General features: G+C 36.4%; 1 protein-coding gene across 1 annotated transcript in view; it reads left to right on the forward strand.

Annotated features, from left to right (window-relative positions):
* The window catches only part of LOC134674071 (orexin/Hypocretin receptor type 1-like), a 161,552-nt gene that overhangs the window by 103,222 nt on the left and 34,404 nt on the right, over nt 1–23,926 (forward strand). The window contains exon 3 of the mRNA XM_063532123.1: nt 21,027–21,803. Within this exon, the coding sequence (XP_063388193.1) occupies nt 21,102–21,803 (702 nt within the window). The 5' untranslated portion in view covers nt 21,027–21,101. The remainder of the gene's footprint in view (nt 1–21,026; nt 21,804–23,926) is intronic.

Consider the following 23,926-nt stretch of genomic DNA (forward strand, 5'->3'; position numbering starts at 1 on the left):
GATAGCAACAAAACAAATAGGCCACCAACCAAATCCGCTCCCAGCTCGAGCACTAACGGCATATATTGTTTTAACTGTAAAGAAAAGGGGCACCCTTACTTACAATGCCCGAAACCTTTGCTTAAGTGTAATCAATGTAATAAAGTAGGACACTTAGTCGAAAATTGTTACTTGAAAGAAAAATCTACAAATTCAGACACGGCGAAAACTGTAATGTGTGTTTCAAATGAGAAGCCAAACGGAAAATATTTCAAGAATATAACTGTCAATGGCTTGCCAATGGATGCATTTGTAGATTTTGGCAGTGAGGTGACGGTAGTGAAAGAATCTACTCTCTCGCTATTGAATGTTACTCACGATGGAAAACCGGCTGTATTGACAGGTTTCGGGGATGGTCTGGTAGAGGCATTAGGATCCGTTCTTTTAAAATTGTCTATCGACGGAGTAGATGCAACCGTTAAATGTAAAGTTGTAAAAGACCACCTATTGAATAGGCCTATATTGGTTGGTCAATCGTTCACTGAACAACCGCATATTCTTGTTATTAAGGACTCGACCAGGTTACTGTTTTATAACATTGGCGTCGAAATACCTAGCCATGACCCGGACTCCGAGAATGAACATTGCGTTAGGGTTAGCATAAAGGATCACAGTATTTTACACGGTGTAGCCAATGTGAAGGCCGTTTCTGAGCCCAAACTTACGGGAAATATATTTTTAAGCACCAAACTCATAGGAAAACCAAATCAACAGTTCGTCGTAAGTGGAGGAGTTTACCCCGTTAAAAATGGTAACTTGAATGTCGTGATTACACCTTTAACAGTCCCGTGCTTATTACAGAAAAATGCAGTGTTTTCCCGCGGAGAAAGGGTAGCATTAGTTAATCGTATAGTAACGCATTCGACTGAGATGCTCTCACCAAATGGTAAGTCAAGTTCTAATCCTACTTGCTTAATAGGTGATCCGATAGATGTTAACCAAATAAGTGTAGGCGAAACGGTGTCAGAAGCAGATAAACTTAAATTAATGGATTTGCTCGAAAAGTACAAACATTGTTTTGCATATAATCTGTCGGGTTTAGGTTGCACAGACTCTGCCGCAATGACTATCGAGTTGAATAGTCAACGCCCAGTGGTATACAGGCCCTACAGACTATCCTATCCTGAGCGGGAAAAAGTTCGAGGCATGGTAGACGAGATGCTTGAGGCCGGGATAATACGTGAGAGTGTGTCTAGCTATGCGAGTCCTATTATTCTGGTTAGGAAGAAGGATGGTAAAGTGCGTCTCTGCGTTGACTATAGGATGTTAAACTCCCTTACCGTGAAGGAGAGGTATCCCATGCCCATAATAGAAGACGAAATAGCTCGTCTTTCCGGTCAGGCCTGGTTTGTCACCCTAGATTTGATGTCAGGTTACTACCAAGTGCCCATTTCTGAACAGTCGAAACATCTGACTGCTTTTGTCACGCCGGACGGCCAGTACGAGTTTAACCGTATGCCGTTCGGCCTGGCAAATGCACCTGCAATATTCCAAAGGATGATGAACCAGGTTCTAGGCCCGATCCGGTTTGAAAAGGCTACGGTATATATAGATGACTTGTTGGTGTATGGGAAAAGTCCTCAGGAGTGCCTCAATCGGTTAGAGGAGGTCCTGCAACTTCTAGAAAAAGCTAACCTAAAATTAAATCTTTCGAAATGCAGTTTCTTGCGAAATAAGATAGAGTATTTAGGCTATGAAATTGATGCAGAGGGTATGCGACCAGGGAAGGCTAAAATACAATCAGTAGTTGACTTTCCATGCCCGGAGAACGTTCATGGTGTTCGCCAGTTCATAGGGCTGGTTAGTTATTTCAGAAAGTTTATTTACGGTTTTGCTCAGATCGCATATCCTCTGACTAGACTGCTAAAGAAAGATGCAGCCTGGCAGTGGGGCAAAGAACAGGAGGATGCATTTCAAAAGCTTAAATCTAAATTAATTGAACGTCCCGTGCTAGCCATATATGATCCGAAAGCAGAGACTGAGCTCCATACAGACGCCAGTCGGCTGGGGTTAGGCGGCATCCTATTGCAGCGTCACCAACCGAATGATAGTTTTAGGCCAGTAGCTTACTACAGTCGGCAGACGACCCCTGAAGAGAAAAATTTTCACTCGTATGAGTTAGAGACGTTGGCGGTAATTTGTGCTTTAAAAAAGTTTCGAGTGTATCTGTTGGGCAAAGAGTTCAGGGTCGTTACCGACTGTAGTGCACTGCGGTCTACTTTTGAGAAACGGGATCTCATACCCCGCATAGCCAGATGGTGGTTGGCTTTCCAGGAGTTTAACTGCTCAATAGAGTATCGAGCTGGAGTTAAAATGTCCCACGTGGACGCGCTGTCAAGAAATCCTATCATTGATAGCGAAACGGAGAACATTGATCCATACCCAGCGGTGATGGCCATAAGTGATGAAGACTGGTTGCTTACTCTGCAGCTAGGAGATAGTGAGTTACACAGGATTCGAGGTATTTTATGTAGCGGGCTCGATGAGAAGGGACTCGAATACATTAAAGATAACTATGTAATCAAAGATAATAGGCTCTTTAGGTGTATTGAGGGAGACAAAGATAATTTACGATGGGTTGTCCCGAAGGGCGCGAGGTGGCAGTTGTGTAGGTTAAATCACGATGAGATGGGACATATTGGTTACGAGAAAACTTTGGAAAGGATCAAGAAGACTTATTGGTTTTCAAAAATGGCCCGATTCGTTCGAAAATATGTAAATTCATGTATTGAATGCGCTTACGCAAAACATAATCACAGCAATCGCGAAGGGCTCTTACACCCTATTGAAAAAGTGGCAAAGCCATTCCATACCCTACACATCGACCACCTCGGGCCTTTCGTTAAATCAAAGCAGGGGCACACCCATATTTTAGTTGTGGTCGATTCTTTTACTAAATTCGTTTTCATCAAATCCGTTCGCAACACAAAAACACAAAATGTGATTAAAGTTTTAGACCCGATATTCGATACCTTTAGGGCACCGGATCGATTAATTAGTGACCGTGGTAGTAGCTTCACATCCCATGCTTTCCGCAAGTTCTGTCAGGATAGGGGTATCAACCACGTGTTAAATGCAGTAGCGAGTCCAAGGGCAAATGGACAAGTAGAACGCTACAACCGTACCATATTGGACTCGTTAACTGCATCTAACCTCTCTCATAATGAAAAAGATTGGGATACCAAATTGGGAAAGATTCAATGGGGTTTGAACAACTCTGTTCAGAAAACGACGGGTAGGGCACCGTCGGAGATAATGTTTGGCACGGCGATGTTAAGTGAAGCTACACCGATACTTAATGAGCTAGCTGATGTAGTGCGCCATGACCTTGATGTAGATACTATAAGGGACCAAGTAAAGACTAAAATTGACTCTGAACAGGCTAAGCAAAAGCAACGTTACGATAAGGGCAGACGACCTGCTCCTACTTACAATATCGGAGATCTAGTTAAAATTACTAAGACAGTTTTTCAAAATAAAGGAAATAGCTCTAAGTTACTACCATCTTTTGAGGGGCCTTACAAAGTAGTTAAATCTTTAGGAAATGACCGGTATAAAGTTGCCCCGATTCCCGGCTTTGAGGGAATGAAGAACAGACGCAAAACCACCGTAGCCACTGATAGAATGCGGCCGTGGATACATTTACCTGCATTAGAATTAAATGAAGACGATGATGTCGCTGATGATCTTAATTGTAATGAAGACGCGAATGAAATGTCAGACTAATATATTTTATAAAATTATGTACTTAGAGGTTTCTCTGTTGTTCCAGGTCAAGGGCGAGAACAGAATGGTTTGCACCTTGACGATGAAATGCTAGAATTGATTGGTTCGCTAAATTGGTATGGCCAGTGGGTAAACCTTGAGAATTGATTGGTTCAAGGAATGCTTATTGGTAAAACCTCGAGAATTGATTGGTTCGAGGTTAAGTTTAAGTCCCTCGAGAATTGATTGGTTCGAGGTTTAGTTTAAGTCCCTCGAGAATTGATTGGTTCGAGGTTTAGTTTAAGTCCCTCGAGAATTGATTGGTTCGAGGTTTAGTTTAAGTCCCTCGAGAATTGATTGGTTCGAGGTTTAGTTTTAAGTCCCTCGAGAATTGATTGGTTCGAGGTTTAGTTTAATTCCCTCGAGAATTGATTGGTTCGAGGTTTATTCAAATGCCTTGAGAAGCGATTGGTTCGAGGTTTCATAAATCATGTACAAGTAAAATATGTCGAGCAGTTTGACCTAATTTTATACTAGCGTAAATTTAAACGCAGATTCAAATTTAGGAGGAGAAATTGTTATTAAGTAATTTTGTGAATGGAACCCAAGAGTAGGTTTAGTATATCATATATTGCAAATGTACTTACTTACCAAATTAGTGTGATAATACGATGGTTTTGTTGTTAACTGAACTAACTGACCGAATGTAAGGTTCCACCAGGCGCGTGTATGGGGACCATACACGACGTCAGGATGGTCGAATGTAAGGTTCGAGTAATTTAAAACTAACTTTTATTACAATTTTATAATTATTTAACATTTTTATAGTTGGTAATACTGACAATATTTTTAATGAAGGTAGTTTGGGAGTTGAAAATAAAATAATATAGAAAACGGGTAGAAGTCAGTCAGTTGGTTCGGGGCGTTGAAGAATGTGAGAGAGGACGGGGAAGAAAGGAAAATAAATGCTAATTGTGGATTACCAGTACAACTGTCTTTTATTGAGGAAGATTCTAACAGTACAAATCTCGTAATCCGTTAGGTTCCAATGTTGTTTAGCCCTATCTACATGCTCGCACCAATCTCTAACGGGAACTTCACCATCCGGGTTAAATGGCGCAATATAAATATCCCTTAGTCTTGGGCGCTGTGATGAAGTGACAGCTGTCGTTAAAATACCGGCTAACAATTCATTATTGGTGTTCATGTTTGTTTGTTGTTGGTTCGTTAACCTGTTTAATATATCCGCTAACGACGATAATATTCGACTAGATTCGTTATTAGAAGCGTTGCTCGCGGTGGTAGTTTGGAAGTCATTATTGTTTACCACAGCAGAAACTGGTACACGATTATTTATCACGTTATTGTTATCTGTTGTGAAAGGAATTTGCACGATATTTTGTACGGTCGCAACAGGTATCGAGTCGTTGTTATTGCTCGTTGAAATCGTCAGGCTCTTGTTATTTATCGTGGCAGAAATCGACAAGTCGCTTTTGTTTACGTCAGGGTTTTGCTGAGTCGCGGACACGTTAAGCAATCTTTTTCCACTTCCGATGTCGGATTTATAGGTAGATATTATAGGGGAACGCGAACCATCATCGTCCGGCACGCCCTGGCTCTCCATGTTGTAGCCAAATTAATTTCACAACGTTTTACTTCTACAGTGTATTTATTTATATAGTAATCACATAATTATTTAATCGAAACACATAAACACAAATAAGCACATAATCAAAACAATAAACAAAGTGATTCAGGTGTGATACAGCTCACCCTTTGGACGCGTAGACAGGCCGGCGGCTCGAGCGAAAGTGAAGTTTGCCTCCGTCCAAAAACAAGCCAACCGGTTTGCCAACGGTCACCTGATTCACGGAATGATTAATAAAATCGCCAACAGATGGCGCGCAAACGCCAGTAATCAGTTAACCCGCTTGTCAAAGTAACACATCTGCCGTTCGTTTCACCGACCGCCACTAGATGGCGCAGAAAAACATGAAATAACTAAATTACAGATGGCGGTAATATCATTAACGCCGACATAGACGACATAGTGCATGGCCGCCATCTTCATCTATATTTTGTTGCACACTTACCTTGGCCGCAGACATTCGGAATTTTCATTTAGTTTTCGTACGGTATGACAGGTAGGAACGGGACGTCGCTCTACAAATGTCATTCCGTTCGGAAAATGGGGTTGGCCGGTCGAAGTATTTTGAAGATGGCGCCAGCATAGCTTGCCCTGTCAATCCCTAGAATTGTGTCAATTTTTTGTTTGTAATTAATATTTATGTCCTGGATGCCAGTCATTTAAGCCAAATCTCATAGACAAAGAGGCAAGCTATGATGGCGCCATATATGCAAACCTTTGACAGTTGCCAACCCCATTCCGAACGCATGGCCACCATTTTGCAATCTAAAATGGTCATCATTTTCGAAATCTGCGCCCTCCAAAACCTATAAAACGACATCCATGACGACTTTTATGACATAGTGCATGGCCGCCATTTTGGAATTCAAAAAGGTCATCATTTTCGAAATCGGGGCCCCATAAAACCTATAAAACGACATCCATGAAGACTTTTGTGACATAGTGCATGGCCGCCATGTTGGATTCCAAAATGGTCATCATTTTCGAAATCTGCGCCCTCTAAAACCTATAAAACGACATATATGACGACTTTTATAACATAGTGCATGGTCGCCATTTTGGAATTCAAAATGGTCATCATTATCGAAATCTGTGCACCCTAAAACCTATAAAACGACACCCATGACGACTTATATGACATAGTGCATGGCCGCCATTTTGCAATCTAAAATGGTCATCATTTTCGAAATCTGCGCCCTCCAAAACCTATAAAACGACATCCATGACGACTTTTATGACATAGTGCATGGCCGCCATTTTGGAATTCAAAAAGGTCATCATTTTCAAAATCGGGGCCCCCTAAAACCTATAAAACGACATCCATGACGACTTTTATGACATAGTGCATGGCCGCCATTTTAGAATTCAAAATGGTCATCATTATCGAAGTCTGCGCCCCCCAAAACCTATAAAACGACACCCATGACGACTTTTATGATATAGTGCATGGCCGCCATTTTGCAATCTAAAATGGTCATCATTTTCGAAATCTGCGCCCTCCAAAACCTATAAAACGACATCCATGACGATTTTTATGACGTAGTGCATGGCCGCCATTTTGGAATTGAAAAAGGTCATCATTTTCGAAATCGGGGCCCCCTAAAACCTATAAAACGACATCCATGACGACTTTTATGAAATAGTGCATGGCCGCCATGTTGGATTCCAAAATGGTCATCATTTTCGAAATCTGTGCCCCCCTAAAACCTATAAAACGACATATATGACGACTTTTATAACATAGTGCATGGCCGCCATTTTGGAATCCGAAATGGTCATCATTTTCGAAATCTGTGCCCCCCTAAAACCTATAAAACGACACCCATGACGACTTTTATGACATAGTGTATGGCCGCCATTTTGGATTCCAAAATGGTCATCATTTTCGAAATCAGGGCCCCCTAAAACCTATAAAACGACATCCATGACGACTTTTATGAGATAGTGCATGGCCGCCATGTTGGATTTCAAAATAATCATCATCATAGAAATCTGCGCCCCCCAAAACCTAAAAAACGACATCCATGACGATTTTATGACATAGACGACATAGTGCATGGCCGCCATCTTCATCTATATTTTGTTGCACACTTACCTTGGCCGCAGACGTTCGGAATTTTCATTCAGTTTTCGTACGGAATGACAGGTAGGAACGGGACGTCGCTCTACAAATGTCATTCCGTTGAGAAAATGGGGTTGGCCGGTCGAAGTATTTTGAAGATGGCGCCAGCATAGCTTGCCCTGTCAATCCCTAGAATTGTGTCAATTTTTTGTTTGTAATGAATATTTATGTCCTGGATGCCAGTCATTTAAGGTGGTTCTCCTTGCTCGATTTTCATACAACTTTCTTGGCACCCTAGCTCCTATTATATAGGGTTTCTTCACTTGTATATGTAATGTTTGGGTAGTATATATATTTCTGTCTTCGCAGAACGTAAAAAAATACTAGATTTTGATTAAAATTATTAAGAAAAAAGCCTTTGAATATTGGTAAAATTTTGCCTCATTGCTTGTTTGTGTGAGTGATGCTTATAGTATCGGTGTAATTCTAACATGGCGACTTCATTTGACAAGCAATCATTTTTAATTTGTCAAAGGTGTAACAGATGGCACTTTAAAACCGCAACACAGATTACCTGTGTATTTTGTTTTATTTTCACTCAATAGAGGGAGGTATATTTAATGCACAAAGCATGTTACGAGTATACCTACTCATTTAAGAATCTCCTTTCTGATATAATTTCATTCCCAGATTTAATATAACTTAATAATTATTATGATTATTACACAATAAAATACATTAATATATTTATAGAAAGGTCAGTCCAAACAATCATTCGCGTTACGGTCGTCCACCGAAAACCCTTGTGAATTCTGCTTTCGTTTCGGTAAATGTTCTCTGGAAAAGCCTATATTTATTGTAACAATTATTTTTAAACTAAAATACCTAGCTATATTTTTCTCAAAAATATATATAGTAGTGGACCCTATAATGGACGTGGAACCAGTTATGGGACAAAAAACCACAAATCCTCTAAAATAAGTATCTAAAAATAGTTTATAAACACTGTCTGTATATTATCATAAATATGAGTCTTAGAGCTGTTTCAATTTAAAGTTTCATTAAATTTGGTTATTTTTTAAGAAATTGGCGTCAACCCAAAAGTTGTCGTGTCACTGAAAAAAAATACCACTACGAATTCTTAACAACTTCGCTAAGAGAGGTGAGTTAATTTATTAAATTTTAATTAATTAATACTCGATGAAAACTAGAATGTGTTTTGTTAATTGCATTTACCATGAGATAATGTATACAACACACTATGTTGTGACTCCACAGATGTAAAAAAAATAGTGGTATTTGGCCCAATCCCATTATAGGAGCTGTAAAACTGCATGCCTCCTATAATGGGACAATTGACATTATAATGCTTGCCATGGCATAATTTCATGTTTAAACAATACAGAAGTAAAATGTAGTTACGAAATACGTCAACCAGGAGGTATTCTCGGACTTCGCATAAATTAATATCGTTTTTCCAAACTTTTATTTAACTTGCCCTGTTAGTTTGTGTGGGTCAAATTTTGGTAACTGAATTTGAGCCACTTTTCGATTTCCGATACAATTGAATTTTTTTGTAAGTACGTAATTAAGTATGCAAATCTGATGATAATGCAATATTATATATGATAACATCGACCTGATCTTATGATGGAGACAGGAGGTGGCCATGGGAATTTTATCGAAATAAACCCTAACTAATTGTGTTAGGTATATTAGAATTATCTCGATGGATCTAATACAATAATAATTGGCTGTGGAAAGAAAAATACATTCATCGATAAAAGCTTATACCAAAAATTGATTTTTTTGCCATAACTTATACCCCATTTCAATATTTTATACTGATAGAGCAATGTCCATTATAGGGGGCCCATTACTGGATCCACGTCCATTACTGGGGGCCCATTACTGGAGCTTTGGTGTCCATGACTGGAGAAGAAAAAAACATAGTTTTAATTTGTTAAGTATGTGGAAACTCATTGCAATATCTTTGATACAACACGCCTAAAACATGAAAGACGGATAGGACTTTCATCTTTTAACACGCTAAGCGGTAGACCAGTTACATGTATAAGGGAAATATCATAAATACTCCAAATTTCTTCTTAAATGTCCCATGACTGGTGCTGTTACTATATAGGTATGTGGAGAAAAATGTCATCTTCTTGTAAATAAACAAGATTCTATAATATCTTCTGCTTGTGCATAACAATAACATTAGTAGATGATACTTTTAGGGTTCCGTACCCAAAGGGTAAAACGGGACCCTATTACTAAGACTTCGCTGTCCGTCCGTCTGTCTGTCACCAGGCTGTATCTCACGAACCGTGATAGCTAGACAGTTGAAATTTTCACAGATGATGTATTTCTGTTGCCGCTATAACAACAAATACTAAAAACAGAATAAAATAAAGATTTAAATGGGGCTCCCATACAACAAACGTGATTTTTGACCAAAGTTAAGCAACGTCGGGAGTGGTCAGTACTTGGATGGGTGACCGTTTTTTTTTTGCTTTTTTTTTTGTTTTTTTTTGCATTATAGTACGGAACCCTTCGTGCGCGAGTCCGACTCGCACTTGCCTGGTTTTTTTTCAAAAATGCTGCCTTTCACCCGAGTTAAAACACTCTACTTTTCATTTCGCATACGAGGAAAGTAAAATGCATGTGTTTTTTTAAATACATTTTTATAGTAGGTATTTTTGAGAGTAGGTATTTTTGAGAGTAGGTATTTTTGAGAGTAGGTATTTTCAATTAACAATTTGGCCAAAAGTAATTTATGGAATGGGGAGTCAAATATCAGAATGGAAATTGTATAACAAATCCATTTATACCCAAATTTCAATTGCTTATTGTAAAAAGAATAATAAAATCGTACTTGTAATTGGAACCTAAACTGCTCTAGTGCAGAAACGTATCATTTCCTGCACACCTTTTACAACAACAATGACCCTCTTTCATATATTCGGTCAAATTGTGCTTTTTGAAAAACTAATTATAGCCAGCCTTTTATGAATGTAGTATGATACCTTAGGGTATGGTGCTTTACGCACACTAGCGTCCCTTCCCCTCCCCCTGACGCAACCCACCCTTTTTGCATGAAATATGTCCCGGTTCACAGTTTTTTACATTTTTTGAGGAAAGTATACATTTTAGGAAAAAAAGTGTCAATGAAAGAAATAATCCTTAATAAATTCTTAATAAAAAAGGTCATATTCATTTTTTTTATATCATGCACCTAATTCATGTATTAGCTTGTCAAAATTCGAAATAACATAGTTTTTACTTAGGGTTCGAAACTCATTTATTATACACGGTGTAACATGAGGAAACTGAATAATTTTAGCAGCGTATTCCTGATCACATTTAGAGACAAAAATGTCCTATAAACTTTTTTGAAATTCGCCTAGTTTCAGAGTTAATACCAATAAAAAAAAAACAAGTTTCTATTGTTACATAGTTCAAAACGCCTTTTTGATGGCGATGTTGCTACTATGGGATTTAGTCTAAATATCCTTATTGATATGTCAAAAAGTGACAAGTAACACTTTACAAAAACTAAGTTTTACGAAAAAAAAAACCATTTTAAGTGACAATTTTTATATACAAATTCATTCATAAAATTAAAAAAAAAACCAAAAAAAATTTTTTTTTGGCGAAATTGACCTAAACACATATTACATCTTTTCCTTTTTTTGACCTCATGTATACATTTTAGGATAAAAGTGTCAATGAAAGAAATAGTTCCTTATTAAATTCTTAGTAAAAAAGGTTATATATTCATTTTATAACACTTATTATACAAGGTGTCCTCAAGAAATGCGAAAGATTTTATTTCTGAGGTCAAATTAAAAGAAGGAAAAAATGTTTGTATGAGTTTAGGTCAATTTCGCCGAAAACAATTTTTTTTATTGTTTTTAGGGTTCCGTACTTCAAAAGGAAAAAACGGAACCCTTATAGGATCACTCGTGCGTCTGTCTGTCTGTCCGTCTGTCACAGCCGATTTTCTCCGGAACTACTGGACCAATCAAGTTGTAATCTGGTACACATATGTAAGTTTGTAAACAAATGAATTTTAAACATGGGGGCCACTTTTGGGGGGTAAATGAAAAAATTAAAAAATAAAAATTTTCAAACTATATCATGTTACATATCAAATGAAAGAGCTTATTGTAAGGATCTCAAATATATATTTTTTATAATTTTCGAATAAACACTTTAGAAGTTATTCAAGAAAATAGGCAAAAAATGACTATTCCCCCCTCCCCCTTTATCTCCGAAACTACTAGGTTTAAAATTTTGAAAAAATACATAAAATAGGTCTATGATGACAGGAAAACCTATTAGAAATGTACAGTCAAGCGTGAGTCGGACTTAATTACAGTTTTTGATCCGACTCCTACGGATTTTTTAAAGATTTCACTCACGTTTCGCATAAATAATGTTTAGTTTTAAGTTTATAAAATACATATGTATGTTAGTCTGTAAGGTATTTGTAATATGGGCCTTGTTCCCTGAATTAAAAATCTAAATAAATAAATAAATAAAATAAAAAATACATTGTTAAAAATTGTGTAATATACGGAATCCTTGGAACGCGAGTCCGACTCGCACTTGGCCGCAATTTTTTAATTTTTTGAGTATATATGTATGTACATAAAAAGTAAATGTTATTGGTAAACTTGTCAGTTAACATGGATTTTTACTTTTTTTTCGGTAAACATAGTTTTTGCAACGTGTTACTTAATTGTCACTTTTTGACATATCAATAAGGATATTTAGACTAAATCCCATAGTAACAACATCGCCATCAAAAAGGCGTTTTGAACTATGTAACAATCATCATCATTTCAGCCTATATACGTCCCACTGCTGAGCACAGGCCTCCTCTCATGCGCGAGAGGGCTTGGGCTATAGTCCCCACGCTAGCCCAATGCGGATTGGATGTAACAATAGAAACTTGTTTTTTTTTTATTGGTATTAACTCTGAAACTAGGCGAATTTCAAAAAAGTTTATAGGACATTTTTGTCTCTAAATGTGATCAGGAATACGCTGTTAAAATTATTCGGTTTCCTCATGTTACACCGTGTATAATAAATGAGTTTCGAACCCTAAGTAAAAACTATGTTATTTCGAATTTTGACAAGCTAATACATGAATTAGGTGCATGATATAAAAAAAATGAATATGACCTTTTTTATTAAGAATTTATTAAGGATTATTTCTTTCATTGACACTTTTTTCCTAAAATATATTCTTTCCTCAAAAAATGTAAAAAACTGTGTACCGGGACATATTTCATGCAAAAAGGGGGGGTTGCGTCAGGGGGAGGGGAAGGGACGCTAGTGTGCGTAAAGCACCATACCCTATGGTATCATACTACATTCATAAAAGGCTGGCTATAATTAGTTTGTCTTCCCCATACATTAGAACACAATTTAACCGAATCAATAGCATGAGAAATGAAACGGATATTTCTTGTTTTCTTTGCATTAGCATTTTTCTCTCGATAATTTAATCAATTTGCAACATAAGTAGAAGAATCCTCATATATCCATAAATATCAAAATATAAAAGGACATACATTTTCAGAAGAATTCCCCGTGCGACGTTGCCAAGTGGTTTAAAGTACAACATGCTCGCAACGTTTGGATGTCAATAACTCGACAATGAAAAATTATATTTCAAATCAATTCAAACTTGATATTTTTGACAGTAATGGGTTACTTAAATAAGAAGGCATTTTTCGCCCGGGTCTACTATGGTCAAATGGTCTAGTGGCTTTTAGCTACTGAGTATAAGTCTAACAAGTTGAACAGCATGACAGGGTTCAAACCACGAACAAAGACTCATTTCTTTTTGTATTTATTTATTTATTTTGTTTCATCTTTTTGGAAATTTTATATGCCTTATTTTAAAAGTTATTTTAAGTAAATGTGTTGTATTTGATTATTTCATGTAGGTATATCATTTCAATAAAATTTTGGAAACTTATTTTATACCTGGTCAAGCAAATCTTGTCAGTAAAAAAACCGGGCAAGTGCGAGTCGGACTCGCGCACGAAGGGTTCCGTACCATAATGCAAAAAAAACAAAAAAAAAAGCAAAAAAAAAACGGTCACCCATCCAAGTACTGACCACTCCCGACGTTGCTTAACTTTGGTCAAAAATCACGTTTGTTGTATGGGAGCCCCATTTAAATCTTTATTTTATTCTGTTTTTAGTATTTGTTGTTATAGCGGCAACAGAAATACATCATCTGTGAAAATTTCAACTGTCTAGCTATCACGGTTCGTGAGATACAGCCTGGTGACAGACGGACGGACGGACGGACGGACGGACAGCGAAGTCTTAGTAATAGGGTCCCGTTTTACCCTTTGGGTACGGAACCCTAAAAAGGCGCGAAATTCAAATGTTCTATGAACGATATCCCTTCGCGCCTACATTTTTCAAATTTGCCGCCTTTTTCTACTGACAAGATCTGCTTGACCAGCTATACTTCGTCGATAGTTGACTTCTTATATACCTATTCTGCGATCCTAATTAGCCTCATGCATGACTTTTTTTTAATTATTTTAATCATTATTTATATCCTTTGAAATCGGAAAATAAAAATACTTTTATAAATCTTCCCATAATATTATTAAAAAATAATTAAAATACTGAAAATATTTTACTCACGTAAGTTTAGTTTCGAAGAATAACATACGCTTAAAATAATTCAAAAGAGAATGCTAAAATTATAAAATAAAAAAAAACTGGCATTGTCGGGGTTTGAACCATGTATCTTAGCTACAATCTGATTTTTTTCAAAATAGAGGCTACGGGTGCCACGAGCACATGACATTTGATGGTCGAAAACATTAGTTGCTTCTGAATGCGTTGTAATTCTTAATCGTTGCTCAAACAAGAATTTATTATTTAATTTCCAATCTTTTTTCAACAATAAACATTTCATCCGCTGCGCCCTCTAGGTTACTTTACTGTAACATTACGAATGTGCTGACATTTGACACTGACTTTAAGGTGACTTTAAGTACGTAAGTGTGCGTGAATGCAAGAAATTGCAATATTTTGCAGTTGGATTCCGGTAATAACGAAATGAGACAATGTTGAGTTGAACATGTCTCGATTTAGATGTAGTATTTTTTATAGTTTTCGCACATATCAACACATCTTATGAAACTTTGTATTTTGGGAGAAATAGTGAAAATCCACAATTCGTGCACAGTGACGCCATCTTTTGGCTGATAATCGGCATCCCATCCCTAGACATCCACCTTAAGCCAAATCTCATAGACAAAGGGGCAAGCTATGATGGCGCCATCTATGCAAACCTTTGACAGTTGACAAACCCATTCCGAACGTCTGTGGCCTTGTGGCGAGGCTAAAGTCGACAATGGATTGAAAACGTGTGCGAATATAGTTGTCAAATCAAATTTGTCAGTAAATAAGAACAAAAAAACTATACTCGTCCTTTTCTTTCGGGTGCTAGTACTGGTGTAAGACAAAGATAGTATGATTCTCTCTGTCTGTGTTTGAAACGAGACAGTCCTTTGACAAACTATAATTGTAAGCTCTGTGGAGCCTTTAACTGATTCACCATAGAGATTAAAATAAACTGTATCTGTGGTAAGCCGTAATGTTTCTTGTACCTATGGAGTGTAGAACCTCTACCTTCCATAGTTTCTTGCCAAATGTCAAATACCTATACTATGTTTATTTTTATCTTGCTAATTATTTCAAAATGGTAAATTTAAAGACGATATTATAAAAGTGCAAGCCGAGCGCTTTAATTTGATACCAAACTCGACCATACTTTCTTACAAAAAAGATGACCAGAAATGCATGACCCCTCACAAATAGCTTTTTAGCATTTTAAGCTCTTCTAGTTTAATAACCTCTTGATAAAGCCTGCTCATAATTTAATAATGACTATAATTTACTGCCCTCAACTACACGTTTACCCAATTTCATTTAAATTAGGACAAATTTACTTAAGTTCTTGAGTATCAAACTATCTTCTGACAGTTCAGCTTAAAAACATCGAAATGCCGGGACGTGCCGCTAGCCGGCCGCGTGTCCGAAGTCGAATGTAAGAACTTCGCTTCGCTTCGCTCGCTCGTTCGATTATTTCTTTAGTCCAGCTTTGCATACAAATTGACATACAACAGCGATACGATATTAAATTTCATGACTTTAATAATAGTAGAATATTCACGTCAACCTCCAATAGACGCAATAAACAGTTCAAATTCATAGTCTATGTCAATGGAGGAAGGTCGAATTTACAAATGCAGATTGTGTCATTTGTACTTCTGATATTTATTAGTCTTTAAGCCATTAGCAACTAATTAATTAGCCGTAATAACTAAATGTAAATTAACATATAAATGGGCTTTCCAATGCTAGATGGAGTAATTAATGGTGGCAATTGATTCTTACTATATTCCCCTAAATCAATCCCCGTAATTAAAAACTTTTACTTTTAAAAGTTTAAATACAAAGGTTAACTATTTTATCGAAACCGTAAAACGTACCTACCTTTTTTTATTTTTATAGAGGCGCCTTGTAGGCAAGATATGCATCCGTGGGAGCACTGTTAATAATGAAGATGTACCAAAGAAGGTAGATCAAATATAAACTCACCTTGAATATTTTACATTTATCATGAGTTTGCCGTTTCATTATGGTTGAAATCATGAGTGAGCGCAGCGACACAGATTTAATCTTGCACGGACTGTTAGTGCGGCTCCGTAGCTCGACTTAGTGTGGAGGTATGCAGGCAGAAAGCACAAAACTGGGCATGTATATTACAGCTTTTACGTTTATAAGAATAATTAGAAGTAGAAAAACGACGAGAAGCCTTTTCCTCCCTAAGACCTTTTCCCCTGTCAACACCCAATTTTATATTCCCATTTTTAGTATTAGGTAATAAATTTTCTTAAAAATTCCGTAAGCTACAATAAAAATATGTAGAAGTATATTCTCGATAAAATTCTCTACAGTATTGTTTTCGGAAGTATACTTATTGTTAAGACAGTTTTCAAATTATGGTTAATTTCTTCTTACAATAATGGCGTCCGACGACCAGTTAGGTCCACTTGCACCATTCCACTAACCTGAGGTTAACCGGTTAAACCTGGAGTTACCATGGTTACCTGTAAAATTTGAGACTGGGTTAACGGTTTAACTGCTTAACCCCGGGTTATTGGGATGGTGCAAGTGGGCCTTAGGCAAGTAAGTGCAGTGGGTACTGGGAGTGCTCTTTTGTCTCAGGCGATGCCGCTTGGCACGATTGTTCCTTAGGTCAAACAAAACTGATTTCGCCATGTAGCCATGAGACCGTGTGTAACTACCCCCCAGAAAGAGAGGGGAAAGGGTCGGTATCACAGGTCCAATTTATGTTATATTTCTTTATGTTCTTAGCAACTAGAGCAAGTATCATTTACTTATATGTAGGTATATGCGGTTTAAATGCGGTACAAGTGTAACAACCATTTTAACCCATTGAGAGTCAATTAGTGCACAAAGAAGTTACTTTGGGCACTAATTGAGTCTTAAAGGGCTTTTCTAAATAGGGACATTCAGCATAATTAAGCTTAGCTTAGGTACTTAACTATTATAAACATTATATTTTTGTGCTTAAGTGTCGTTTTCACACTGAGAAAAAAATAACATTAATTCAAATTTCAGTAACGTTTAATGCTTTAATTAAACAGTTCCATAATGATATGAGCCTATCGAACAAAGCAGCAAATGTTACTGTTCGTACGTTACGTACGTACGTAATTTTTTTTTAATGAAATCACTTTAATGTGTTTTCTATATATCTTTTTTTTGTGCATTCTTGGGATTCCTAGAAGTTTTTGTATGAGACGATCAAAACCATCATTGCGCGATATAAGGCATTGATTGGTGTAAATTGATAGAAAACGTTAATCTGCCGTGTCACACGCATCTCATGTAACTTTAAAAGTTGAGTTTCGAGATAATTACGTTTAAAGTTTTAAAGATTCAAATGCTGTTATCGTTGACGATTCATCGTAATTTATTTTTTCTAATCTACATGTAGGAAATATGGTCACAGATTGGGCCCTTTAATTTTTTCGCATAATTGAATAGTTTTCATTTTATTCGAATTAAATGATTTCGCATGATCAACTCTTCCATACTATAGTGGTCACACGAAGTCATGTAAGTCAAGTTATCAAACGTGACACGTATTACTATACAAATATTGTTGTCGTATAAATCAAGCGCTCGGCCAGTCATGCCTAACTCAGGTAACTTAAGAAACGATGTTGATATTTTGGTAGTGTCAGTCATACAACTCAAGTTAACTGAGTTGTGCCTGACGCCATCGGCAAAAAAAATGAAGTTACATGAGTTAGTCATATGCTTTTCTCAGTAAATAATGAAGATTTTCAAAATTTTCTTTTAGAAGATATATATTTAATGGTTTTTAAGACGATTTAGACTTTTTAACTCGAGTTAACGGAGTTTGGCGTGACACGGCAGTAATATTAGTAACATGCTTTAAATTCACTTAGGTTCGGATTAAATTCATTGATGATTTATTATTATTATAACATAACATATCACTATCGCGATTTAACTTTACACTAGGTTTAGATGGATCTACTGGTTTCTTAAATTAAGTTGATTGAAACATATACATTTATGGATTATGCCTTCTTATGTCAAGTCAACACAGCCCCATATCTTGTACAAAAAAATGAAGTTACATGAGTTAGTCATATGCTTTTCTCAGTAAATAATGAAGATTTTCAAAATTTTCTTTTAGAAGATATATATTTAATGGTTTTTAAGACGATTTAGACTTTTTAACTCGAGTTAACGGAGTTTGGCGTGACACGGCAGTAATATTAGTAACATGCTTTAAATTCACTTAGGTTCGGATTAAATTCATTGATGATTTATTATTATTATAACATAACATATCACTATCGCGATTTAACTTTACACTAGGTTTAGATGGATCTACTGGTTTCTTAAATTAAGTTGATTGAAACATATACATTTATGGATTATGCCTTCTTATGTCAAGTCAACACAGCCCCATATCTTGTACATATTTGATCATTGAGGATGTTCAAATAGGATTTTTTATTTATAAACCCTCCGAATAAAGGCTGTATTGGTGTCACGTTTCGTATTAATATACGTAGGTAACGCAATATTTTTACTCTCGTATTCCATCTTAACGAAAATTAGGACATACTGTTAAGTTAATATTTTATCTGTATTACAATAGAAAAATAGTGAAATTGTGTTTTCACTAGTATCGTTAACTTTATTCAAAAAAATTTATTGTAACGTACACAATTGGTTACAAAGAATATTTTTTTTTCCAATCTTAGTGTTTTTATCTGATTTTGTTAAGTCACTTGTACAATATAAAATAGTGCCATAAATTAATTCACGAACTGGAGAAATTAGGTATCAATTTATGACTGAAATAAACAGTGATACTAGTGATTCTTTGTCCTGTTTTTACTTTAACTACATATCTCTTATCTTTTTTTCTTACAAGGTAGGTAATAAGTACCTACTTAGATTAAATACAACACACTTTTAATTAATTTTTAATGGATTTGAGTAAGTACCTATACAATTAAAACACAAAGAAACTTTGCTAGCGTATAGATCGGCAACGCGCGTGTAACCTCCATTAGAGCACGGAATAAATAATAGTACTAGGTACAGAAGACTCACTCTCTAACAAAACGCGTCTGTTACGATCAGCACAGATATGGCTGCTAGGTGGTGACAGCGCCACGCGCGGCTTATGGCTTTCCCCAAAGCAAAGCGACGAAATCGCGGAGTGAGCCACGCCTGGACCCTATTTCACCAACGTGACAGGTGCGACAATTCGACAAGTCTCATTGTTGCTGACGTCACAGGCATCCATGGGCTACGGTTATCGCTTACCATCGGGCGGGCCGTATTCCTGTTTGTCACCATCATTGTATTATTTAAAAAAACTTTATTATATCGGAAAAAAACAGCTATTTCTCTTGTGATGTTTATGATGATAATGATGACAATAGGCCTGATGACAAATTTTGAAATCCCTTTTATTATTGTCGGTACACCTGTATTGGTTCCGAAAAACACAATATTTCAGCTATACTCATAAGATTTAACATAGATAATTGCATTTTATTATGGCTAGATTAAACTTCGCGCGAAAACGCCTCGCATGCCATTTGTGACGTCATAATTTAGTTGGTGGTAGGGTGGTAGACAATGTTTACATACTTACAGTTACGAATTTCCCTTGAATCCGAATGATATTGTTAATTCAGCACCATATATTACGATTAGGGATGATAAATACATTACAATAATTTATCACAATAACTCATTTTACACAAAAACTCTCACACGGTTGCAGTTTCAAATAAATTATTTAGATACATATAAATTTTGAGTGAAAGTCACCGAGCGGCGGTTTACTTTTTAATTTTTCACTTTTTCTAGTTACGACAGCCAACATGGCAATGATAGTTCCATTCAGCCAAATAATTAAAAAAGTTTGTTGTTGAAATATCGTATTATTTAGCATTTTATTTAAATAATAACAAATAGATATCTACTTTATATCGTGTAAAATATTTTTTGGACGTAATAAGTGTTTAGTGGCGAAATAATATTTTTTTTGCACCTTTCGAACTCTTTGGTGAGGACGTATAGATTTCGGTCAATGAGGTTGTCTATGTTGCTCTAAGAAATATGTTATGGATTGATGACGTCACTGTTTAGAACGCTTCTGATTGGCGTTTCAGTAATAATGGCCGATTGGAGAATTTTGCACTTTTATTTTATTGAATATCTTAATAATCCTTCAGTTTATACTGAGATTGGGCCATTTTTTAGAATCATATTAACATTATATGTTTCTTTGAATCCATTATTTCCATGATTCTTTGTTACTTGCAACAGGCCTATTGTCACAAGATTTCAAAGAACTTTCGGTAATTCTTGACAGCAAATGAGTTCTGTGTCGGAATTTCGTGACAATTGTCGTATTTCTTGTGACAATTATCATTAGCTTCGCAAAATAAGTTGTACTTATTTACTGGCGATATAGTGGAGTTTTTTTTTAAATTAACATGTTGGTGGCAAACAACCACACCGCCCGTCTGATGGTAAGCGGTTACCGTAGCCTATGGAGGCCTGTGACGTCAGTAACAGTGATGTCGACAAATGTGACATTTGTCACGTTGGTGAAATAGGGCCCTGATTAGAGTTGCAAGCGCCGCCCGCGGTGGCAGCTTAACATTAACAACATCATACGTAAACCAAAAAGAAACACTCAAATTATGATCTTAGTTTTACCCTAGCTGTGAGAATTCAAGCAGTACCTAAATTAATATTTCTTCAAGATTATAATGTGTAAGTAAGTAAATAAAATGTGACCGAAATGTTTTGTTCTGTTTTCAATATGTGTACTGTATTTCTGACTTCCCTAATGGCATTCATTTTTAAAGTTCTCACAAACTTGAACACTTGAACCATTGTTTTAATTAGAATTTCCTTTCACAGATGGGCGAAGCGCAGAAGTTAGCAGAGAAACTTTGAACTTGGATTATGGGAGAAAAATGACCAGATAACAATTTCATGATGGTGTCGCGGGCTAATTCTCGGCTTAGTAAAGTCATTATGATTATTGTATGGAACCTGTGTGTTAGTTCAGAGAGCTTGAACAGCAACAAAAGCAATTTAACTATATTAAATGAATTCCTAGATAGTAATACAAGAATAGACTTAAATGATTACCTCGAAAGGGACACTATTTACAGAACACAAAGACACGTCGAAAAAGAAAGAAAAGAAATTAATAACACAGAATATTTGGAAGAAGATACAGATAGTTTAAGAAACGAAATCTACGATAAAGATAAAATGGTTTCAAATCGAAGCGACATAGAATTTGAAAGAATCATGGCTGAAGATAGCACAACGACGGAAGTTGACAACTATTCAACAACAGCTTGCCCCGGAGATCAGGACTATTGCAATATGACAAGAGATGAGTACATAGAAATGTTACAGGAGTACATATTTCCGCGGCCATTCGAATGGGTGCTCATAACAACGCATGCGATAGTGTTTGTGATTGGTCTGATTGGGAACGCTCTAGTGTGTATAGCGGTGTACAGGAATCATTCGATGAGGACTGTGACCAACTATTTCATCGTGAATCTTGCGGTGGCTGATTTCATGGTGATCTTGATATGTCTGCCTCCAACAGTATTATGGGACGTGACGGAAACCTGGTTCTTTGGCACTGCCATGTGTCGAATAGTGCTGTACTCTCAGGTAAGATTCCTATTTGCCTTTATTTATATATTTTTAAATATTATTAAGACCTAAAATAACAATTATACATGAAAACAATAGAAGATTAAGCAGAACACATAAATTGTCCTCAGTGTAAATTATCATGGTACGAAGAATTCGGGCTCCAGTAAAAAAAGTTTTCTCATTAGCGACTTCTTAAACATTTAAATTTAGGGTTCCACACTGCTCTGTGTAACAAGAGCACAGTAATTAAAATAACACTCGTGTATCTGTCTATCTTAGAAGAGAGACTCATTGAATATTCGATTCAATAATTGCCATAATTTTCTTTTAAATTGCAATCCTGCATTTATTCAATTCCGAAACACACTGGCAAATGATTTAAAGTTAATAAATAATATCCGCTATGTGCGTTTTCGTTTAGTTTTTTTTTGCTTTTTGATTCTTTTGTTTCTATTGAAATATAAATATCTGATAGCTTTTCCGAAGAATATTCAATATTTTCTTAATATCCAAATAAAGCCTGATTCACACTTGCCCACTTTTTCGTCTTAGGCATTCCTTTGTTTACAAACCTACGGAACTGGAAGTTCAATTAAATCCCGCATTTTTTTTTTTCAAATAAAGAAATGATGGCCCTCGCCTTTCCTCTTACTCGTATCTTTGATCGTTACAACTTTCTTGGGAATAGGGGTTTATCTATTCAGGATACTTTGTATCTTTGAACAAGAGATTTACCCATGGAAGTTACATACGAGGCCAAAAGTTGCTGAGGATAGCGCGGCGTTTTGTGAGGTTATATTTTTACATGCGGGGGTTGTAACGGTCAAGATTGACTCTCTCTAAAATACCCTACAGCCAAACCCTCCTAACCCATATATCTAAAGCACAAGATTCCATAGAACCCAAGTACTAGCCTAAAACGTAAGGAACCCTAAAAACAAAACTACTTTACCTAAGAATGTGAGAAGAAGAAGAAGAAGATGGACGGAACGTTAGGTAATACCGAACCGTCACAGGGTGCTTAAGATAACAACCAGATTTTTAATCTAGTAGAATCAGCTTTTTGTGTTCTGTCACGGAACTTAAGTACCTATTGGAGTCGTGGGCTCTACGTATTTAGGTATTTGGTTTTGTTATTTTTGCTGCACATATTTAATTGCAATTGGGTTAGTAATTTGGCAACAAATGACAAACTTTCAACCCTAGCTGTTTCCCACGACTTCGTTTGCGTGGATTTTTATATTGGTGTGTAATTCCTAATATTTGTATGTTACAATGTCAATCTACGAAGTTTTAATTTCCTCAATCAAGAGCATAGAAGATGAATTTTAGAAAAACGCTGGAATAACTTTAATAAAATATTTTTAGGGTTCCGTACCTCAAAAGGAAAAAAACGGAACCCTTATAGGATCACTCGTGCGTCTGTCTGTCCATCTGCCACATCCTATTTTCTCTGAAACTACTGGACCAATTAAGTTGAAATTTGGTGCACATTATTATGTAAGTTTGTGACACAAAGACGGACATGGTAACGTAAATAAATGAATTTTAAACCTGGAGGCCACTTTTGGGAGGTAAATGAGAAAATTAAAAAAACAAAGTTTTTCAAACTATATCATGTTGCATATCAAATGAAAGAGCTCATTGTGACGATCTTAAATATAAATGTTTTTTTATAATTTTAGGATTAACAGTTTAGGAGTAATTCAAGAAAATATTCAAAAAATTACCAGTCCCCCCCCCAGAAAAAAAAACACAAAATAGTTTGTCATCTGTAGATGACAGAAAAATGTGCAGTCAAGTGTGAGTCGGACTTAATGGACGGAACCCTTGGAACGCGAGTCCGACTCGCACTTGGCCGGTTTTTTTCAATAAAATAGCTCTCTGTTTCTCGTACACATTATAAATGTTACTTTATTAGATTCAGTACTTTTGTAGTTTAGGCTACGCGTTGATGAGTCCGTCAGTCAGGACAGACGTATTTACATAGATCTAGCTTTGCCCGCGATTTCGTCTGCGTGGAATCAGTAACTGTTGCTAATGTAAGCATAGGGCCTGAATAAAGTGTAATAGCAATCATTCAATTTGAGCATAAGTTTCAATCAGTGATTCAGCCTTGTATGAATGCGGCGAGGACA

The sequence above is a fragment of the Cydia fagiglandana genome, chromosome 19 (genome assembly GCF_963556715.1).
Source record: "Cydia fagiglandana chromosome 19, ilCydFagi1.1, whole genome shotgun sequence".
NCBI classification, from domain to species: Eukaryota; Metazoa; Arthropoda; class Insecta; order Lepidoptera; family Tortricidae; genus Cydia; species Cydia fagiglandana.